Source organism: Pteropus alecto, unplaced genomic scaffold (assembly GCF_000325575.1).
Source record: "Pteropus alecto unplaced genomic scaffold, ASM32557v1 scaffold67, whole genome shotgun sequence".
Taxonomy (NCBI): domain Eukaryota; kingdom Metazoa; phylum Chordata; class Mammalia; order Chiroptera; family Pteropodidae; genus Pteropus; species Pteropus alecto.
The window spans coordinates 9,607,709-9,615,313 of NW_006441061.1; the positions used below are offsets into that span (position 1 = coordinate 9,607,709).

At 59.8% G+C, this 7,605-nt stretch overlaps 1 protein-coding gene, 1 long non-coding RNA gene and 2 other non-coding genes across 4 annotated transcripts in view; 1 reads left to right on the forward strand and 3 right to left on the reverse strand.

Annotated features, from left to right (window-relative positions):
* FAM69B (family with sequence similarity 69 member B) overlaps positions 1–459 on the forward strand; it is a 7,931-nt gene extending 7,472 nt beyond the window's left edge. The window contains exon 6 of the mRNA XM_025051258.1: positions 317–459. Coding sequence (XP_024907026.1) covers positions 317–459 — 143 coding nt within the window. The remainder of the gene's footprint in view (positions 1–316) is intronic.
* Positions 460–937: 478 nt separating this feature from the next.
* LOC102887855 lies at positions 938–7,599 on the reverse strand. The gene is made up of 4 exons (XR_439274.3): positions 7,234–7,599; positions 6,771–6,851; positions 6,489–6,646; positions 938–5,416 (listed from the first exon to the last, which is right to left on the reverse strand). It is a non-coding gene; the product is annotated as an uncharacterized LOC102887855 (long non-coding RNA).
* LOC112484846 lies at positions 5,949–6,093 on the reverse strand. The gene has a single exon (XR_003048254.1). It is a non-coding gene; the product is annotated as a small nucleolar RNA SNORA43 (small nucleolar RNA).
* On the reverse strand, positions 6,926–7,056 carry LOC112484848. Its single transcript, XR_003048256.1, has one exon. It is a non-coding gene; the product is annotated as a small nucleolar RNA SNORA17 (small nucleolar RNA).
* Positions 7,600–7,605: the final 6 nt, after the last annotated feature.

The following is a 7,605-nucleotide window of genomic DNA, read 5'->3' on the forward strand; positions in this document are numbered from 1 at the left end:
CACCGCCGCCCCCCCCACCCCCGCACCCTGCCTGGGCTCGAGGACAGGGCTGCGGGAGCCGGGGACCCAGGCCGCCCCGAGTCCAGCCCCGTCTCCTGCTGGTTGCCTGGCCAGGTGACCCTCCTGACCCCGGGGCCCTCCTCCCCCCATCCCGACAACCCACACAGGCAGCTGGAGCAGACGGCTGGGAGCGGGAGGCAGGGGACCTGGGGCCTGAGCGAGGGGGACCCACCCGGGCCGGATGGGTTCTGTTACTTTGGAGATACGCTGATGTGAATAAATCGCTTTTCTGTGGGTGCTCGTGCTCCCACTCCAGACCCCTGCCCACTGCTGTCCAGGCCACGCGGCAGCAGGCAGGGCGTGCAGTGGGTGGGGGCTGCCCTCGCCTTCAGCACCGGAGAGGCAGCGTGCCGTTCTCAGGGTCGCCTGCTGCAGAAGGCCTCGGCGGGTGGTCCCTGAGTCCTGCCGGAGCCTTCACACCCCCAGAGCCAGCCAGGGGGTCAGGCAGTTAACTGGGACGAGGGGAGATGGGGTGCTGGGAGTGGGTCCTCGGTTTTGGCTTCCAGTTCCGAGGGCCGGCCCCCACCTGGGTTACGGCATGACAGACGACCAAGGCCTGGGAGGAGGCCAAGACCAACGAGGTGTCACAGCACCAAGCGGGAAGCGTGGGTCTTAACACCTGACAGGTGCTGCTCAGCCGTCCGGCACAGGAAGTCTTTAATGGTAACGAGCCACCAGAAGTAAAATCCATTATCTGAGAAAGAGCCGCCAATGTTTTTCCCGCCCCTTCCCACCCAGGAGCCCGACGCCCCTCCCCCGGGCCCCATTCCCGTCCTGGCCTCGCCAGGCTGAGGAACACACACGTCGAGTCTGCTCAGGATGACGGTCTCATGTTTTGCCAACACTGTCCCTGAAGAAAAATGCATTAAACAAACCCTTCAATTCACTTTAGCACTTTTTGCTTAAAACACGTGTCCCAAAATTTCAACCACGATACCCATGTTCTCAGTAGTAACTTAAACTTCATCCTAAATACGTCGAAATAGCTTTTCCTGTACATTTTCCCCTTCTGGGCGGGGGTGGGGGGGAGAATCCACACGCAGGAAAACGCAGTTCGGGACAGTGGGCGCAGCTTGCCGAGGTTACGCTGACGTGGACGTGGGCTTGAACTTGGGGGGGCCACTTACATGGGGATTTTTTCAACATATCAGAACATTTTTTTTGAGATTTACAATCTGAAAAGCAGACAAACCATGTGGCCTAGAAACAGTGAGGCGTGTCATGAGCGGGGATGCGTGGACAGGAGGCTGTCAGGTGACCACGCAGTTATCTGTGGCGTGTCAGGCAGCCTCCCAAGCCGGGTGCCTGCGAAGCGGGTCGTCTCTCCACGTGGACCAGGGAGGTCTGTGCTTCCCGCCACTCCCAGACGCGTGACCCGGGTGTGGGGACCACCACAGGAAGGAATGTATGAAGCCGCCACCGTGGCTGGGCCACTGGCGTGAAAACTTTGTGCTTTTTGTGAAATGCCCTTCTATCTCCTGCTGACATCGCGGCTTCCACGTGGGTGCAGGATCGCCACGAGGCACACTACAGATGACAGAGCAAAGTCACGACGTAACGATTTAAAGCAGGGCGCGGAGCTAAAGCTAACCTCGGAGCCGGCTTTAGAGGTCCGGCTAGAAACCGTCAGGGTGACAGACGCGGGTCCCCAGACGCCATCGGGAACATCACCCAAGGCGTGTCTGCGAAGTGCCAGGTCACGAAGGACACTCAGCAAGGCAGAGTGGCCCCGGCCTATGAGGCTGCTGTACAAGGGGTCGGGACGAGAACCTCCTTCCGGCTGGTCCCATGGGTGCTGTCCCCGAAGCCAGGAAGGACCCTGCAGGCAAGAGACTGCCTCTTCGGGATCGGATACTGGACCCAGAAGCCCCGGCCACGCGGGACCCACAGGTTCACAGCCAGGCTTCCCTGTGCTCTACTCGCCCCAGACACATCGTCTCCGATTCGGCCTCCAGATCCGGGGAAAAGTGGGCTCACGACCCACGAGGCTCCTCACGCACGGGCCCCGTGGGAGGGGCCGTCCACGCGATGGAGGGCTGGAGGCTCGCCCCACTGACGACGTTCCCCGCCGCACGGAGGCCGGCCCCGGACCTGAGCCGCCACCCGCGGTGGAGGCCGCGCGCCGCCGCAGTTCCCGGGCCGCCTGCAGGCCTCTGCGTGAAGATGGCAAGAACCACGTGACGTGACGTGTCGTCACCGCCCCGAGCAGTCGCCCCACACAAGACCAGCACGGAAGCAGACAGCCTGGCCCGCTCGGGAGCCAGGACGGTGGTGCCGCCCACGGAGCCAGCTCTGTCACCGCCTCGGAACTACGTCACCGGACCGCAGGCCTCCCAAGACCTGAGGAGCCGCCTCGGCCCATCGAGCAGCGTTGCCAGCACGGCATGACTGTCTCGCCACGGCCACGCAGGTTGCGGGGGGACAGTCACCAGGAATCGCCACCACTGGAAATGAGTGTGGCCCCCTTAGCTGTGGGAAGTGAGGATCGTGTGGCCACAGGGCCACCCGGCACCCTCCGCCGACGTGCGTTAGTGGGCTGTTTGCGTCCGGGCTCCACCGGGCTGTCGGTAGCTGAGCGGATCCCTGCCGAGCACACGACAACTGTTTGCACAGAGACGTCCCACACGAGGCCACTTCGCCTGGAGACAGAGCTGCGCTTCTACCACGGCCACCTGCGTGTCCCCAAATGTGCACGTGAGCCCTGCACAGAGGGGCCGCAGGAGCGCGCACCATTCGCTCGTAACTGTGACGACTCCCCGCCGGGCCTGGGCTCTGGAAGGTGCTGCTGCGGAGTGCGGGCAGAGCCGAGCACGAGTGCTCCAAGCATTGCCATGGGCAGCACAGGAGACGGGCATGACACCCCGCACCTGGTGGCAGGGCCACAGGGCTGACCCCTTCCCGCTCAAGGGTTCATTTCCAGTGGCCCGCGGACCCCGACTCCTCCCCCAGGTGAGGGTGATTCCATGCTCCGTTCCCAGCCAGGTTCTAGCAAACCACTGCCCAGTGCAAGCATCCAGAAGCTTCAGACCCCCAGCCAGCCTCCCTCCCAGCCCCACCGTCCTGAAGTGACAGAGCACGTGCTGTGGTATCTTTCACTGTCTGGCCACTGAGCACCAAGCTGGGCCCGTGCCCCTCCTAGACCACTGCACCTGAGACGGGGAGATGAGCCACCAGGCCAGCCGCCCCCACACTGGCTTCAGGGGCCCACAGGCCACAGCAGGGCTGGCCAGCCTCAGCGTTATGGACACTCAGGCCCCGTCTGCCCACTGGAGAAGGCACAGCAGCACCGCGGCCTCTGCCCACCATTTGTCCTCAGCGCTGTTCCCGGCCTAGGAGGGCACACGACTGCCCCAGGGGGAGAAGCACCGGTCTGCAGCTCCTGCTTAAATGTCACACTCCGTTTTCAGAAACAGACACAAACCGTCTCACTGTATTGTTTAAACGAGGGAGCTCCTTACCACATTGCAGGACACCTGGGACAGACACCGAGGCCGGAAGCAGGAAGCAGCGTTTATTGCAGTGGGTTCACGTCAAAGGCTGAGCCCCAAACCTAGCATGGGTCACACACGCCTCACACTTCCTCAGTCGGGCTTGCCTGTCTTTCTCCCGAGTGTATCTGGAACTGCTGGCTGGCCGTAATGGGAGTAACCAACCAGAGCAGGTGGCCTGTGCCACTGGCAAGTCTTTCACCCATCACGGGAAGGAAACAGCCTTCAGCCATTGCAGGAAACGGCTGGCTCGGCCTCCGCTGCCCCGTGTCCCCTTGAATGCCCGGGCCCAAGACTGGGCCAGAGCGCATCGCCTTCACGCTGCTCTTGGTCTACGGGCGCGTTTCCATAACGTGAACACGGGGGCTGCAGTTTTTCTTTTTCCAACTACAGCTTCAATGAGGGGATGGAACAGATGACAAGCTGGGCAAGACAAGGGACCAGGCAAATTCCTAGTAAAAGGACTGCCCCAATCAAGGCCCTGAATTCTCCAAAGGTGAAAAACTATCCCCCCAAAGATCCCACTGGGGCCCCGCCCTTCCCAAACCTGGACAGGTACACGTGCCACCCTCCTGGAGTTGCTGTCAGTTACTGCTGTCCCAGCATCTAGAACAGCAGTCAGAGCGGTCACTCTCCCCACGCTCCCTTCTGCTGGCAAATTGTCTCAAGGTACGTGGTTCTGATACACTGCTGTGCGCATCTAGGGCCAGGGCTGTCTGGCTAGCAATGATTTCTAGTTCTGCCTGTGAGCTGATGATCCAATTAAGCATGTATGTGGGGGTTTGGCAGCCCCGACTCCCATCTTGTGCCCAAGTGGCAAGACCATAGGTTTCAATTTTTTGAGGCGGCCATTCATCTCCCCTCTGTGATCCCCAACTTCAAGGCTTCTCAGTCCTTCTCCTTAGACTGTGGTTAAGGGGGACTCCTAACTCGTTCCGGTTGGCTCGGTAGGAGGAAAAGCCCAGGTTGGATTATTCCGATGGTGCGGCTTCCTCCCCACTGTGCCAGAAGCTGGGCATGTGCTCGTTTCCCACGTATCCAGAACCGTCCATCCAGTGCCGTCTACCGCTCGGGACCACCGACGGTGGTTACCCCAGCACTCGCTCATCACAGGAGTACTGCTCACTTCGGAGATTAGGATCCGATTTTGGGGTCAGCCATCTTCCCTCCCCGTTACAGAGTGAGTCCACTGGAGGAGATGCTAAGCATTAAACTAGTCCCTCCCAAGGCCCTTCTGCAGACTCAGCAGTTGGTGGCATTAAGCTCACGGGCTAGCATCACAGCCAGACCTATGAAAAGGCTTTTTCCATAGGGTAGGGCATTTTAAATCTCGACCCAACTCTTTAGAGCTGGTCATAAATTGGACTGGGTTCTGGAGACGGGGCCGGCTTAGGTTCGGGATTTGTCAGTTCTATTACCTGGCATACAATCTGACTAGCTGTCTGGGGCATGACCCTGAACTCCTCCATCTGAAGTACCTACATACCCGAGGCATGTCCAGCAGGCCCGTGCCTGTCACCCCTGAGCTCGGCCCTTGGCAAGTGTGCACTGACACACACTTGGCTTCTCCCCATCCCACCCAAGTGCTTGGCTGACGGGTGGGTGCTGTAAAGGACTCCTGGGGCTGGCCCCCTGGCCACCGGCTCTCCATGCATTTGTCACACTGGGCTTCCTTGGCCACACCCAGGGGTGGGCTCACAGGAAGCACGAACAGGGTCGTCAGGAGTATGCTGCCATCTCGGTGGGGCGCCACTGTCCTCAGGCTTCTGCCATGTGTAGATCTGTTCAGCCGCTCTAAGAAACGGCTCTTGGCTTCTGCCAGCATGACCGCAGACCTGGTGTGGCTGGAATGGCTCTGAGCTCCCCGCCTGCATGGGGACAAGGCCAGCCTGACTGATCACACTCCCCAGGGCCCTGGGCTGGATGACCATTCACAGGGTTATGGTCGGCCCACCCAGGGGCCTCGACTTCTGTCTCAACAGGACATGTGCCCCGAGTATACCTCCGGCCCTCGTCCCAGTCCCCACGCTGACCAACCCCCTGCTGCTCCGTAAGTGCCCTGCTTGTCCCAAGGGTCCTGACAGCATGTTCATGGGTGAGGTGTCTCCTGACCCCCCGCCCAGTGCCTTGGGGGCCCCCACAGGGAGTCCTGATGGGACAGGACCCTGGCCATTCGCACCAGCTCAGTGGTCCTCAGCCAGGGAGGCACACCCCACGTGCCCAAGGACTGCGGAAAAGGCCCCCAACACTCAGTGCCAGGAGGAGACTCTGGTCACTCCTGTGTGCGTGCACACACACGCTTCATTTAACCCCATTTACACACGAAGACCCGGTGTTAGGGGTCCCCCCAAACCCCACCAGCGCATGTGGAAACCAGCGCCACCTGCTGGCAGTTCCGAGAAATGTCAGGCTACAAACCATTCTTAGTGCTCACTGTTCTGAACACTGAGCGTAGAAATAGCCACTTCCTCTTTGCCCCGAGGTCACAGGTGCAGCACGGCAGCTGCGTCTGTGGTGCCGGCCATACCAGCAGCTGCAGGGCAGCTATTCCCAGCCGGCCGCGAGTCGAGGCTCGGATGGCCCCGGCCCATGGCCAGGGTGACCAGACTGTTTTACCCTCCCCACTCAGTATTTAAAACTGAACCTGCTACCGACTGTGGACCCCTTTACAGTTTCCACTGTCACCTTCCAGACCCCCAATGGGCAGCCCAAAGTGTAGTTAACTTACGAAGGACTCGGTGGCCGCTGCTGGCCCCGGTAGGAGCTTAGTATGAGAACTCGGGGGATCACGGTGCAGCCAGGGGGTCTGTTCTTAGAGGCTTCTGCACCCTCTCCCCCAGAGAGCTACTGGTACCGACCAGCCACCCGAAGCCCAGAGAAGAGGAGGGGAAGGTGGTCACCAGGAAACCTGCAAGGCCCTGGAATTTTTAAAAGCCTCACCTGCTGGAGAACGCACATGCAGCCGGCCTGCAGAGCTGTCCCACGTAGGAATCCTGCAAGGTGACCTGCCACGTTCCTGGCTGCAGTCCACGAGCTTGTCTTAGGAGCAGGCAGAGTAGCCAGCTACTCATAAATGCCTTGTTAACACTTAAATCTTCCTAAAGTAAAAATTATCCCACTGTTAGGTGACATTCAACTCACCCTGAAAGGAAAAATCTACCACCACAATTTTTGTAATCCAATGCGGCAGATCTTCAGGAAGTCAGCCTGGAACCTACTCACCTGTCCACTCACCGCTGAGCCGGGCCCACTCCTACCTCCTGCCAAACGCGTGACAACGTGCGACCTGACAGCAGCCGAGAACTAGGAAAGAATTAAAGTTTTTACTTGAGCCACTTCGGGATGCCAACACACACCGACAGTGCAACGCACTTTGGCATGTCGGACTATCAATCACCCAGACGTTCACAGGCCAGAACGCTGAGCGTAGACCAGCCTCTCTGCTCTCCGCCACCTAATGACACAAATGTGACACAGCAGCCACATCTGCAACGCCTCTAGGGGCAGTGTACATGGGAGATCGAATAATTCAAGCCCTTACTGCTTGGCCCTGAGGATGCAGGACAGGCTGGTACCAAGTCTCCGGGAGTGGGGGGCCACACTAAGACTCCCACAAGTACACAAAAGAGCAGGTCACCAGGCTGTTTCGCCACACTAGGTCTGCAGGGAGACCCCTGCCACCCACCTTCCGGTTCCGGAGCAGCAGCCAGCCACCGTCTCCTCTTACTTTCAACAAAGCACTCGGCCCATCCGTTGCAGCGACACCAGGTGACCAAGGGACCACGACCTCGGACGCGGCGACCCCTTCGCGGGCTTAGCAGTAGCAGTCACACCCACTGCGACTCGGACAGAGCCCAGGAAGCGGTGGGTCCATCCATCTTTTAAAAATATCAAGTGACTTTCTCAAGACCTCCGTCAGTGAAAGCAGGTGCGAGTGGCTCGTCCCCTCCCGGTGCGACAAGCCGTGTTGGATGCATGGCAGGGGACACTTCTGAAATGTCCTTATTCACCCATTAAACTGCTAAGCCGCCGGGCTCCCTGAGGCTCCGCAGCTAGA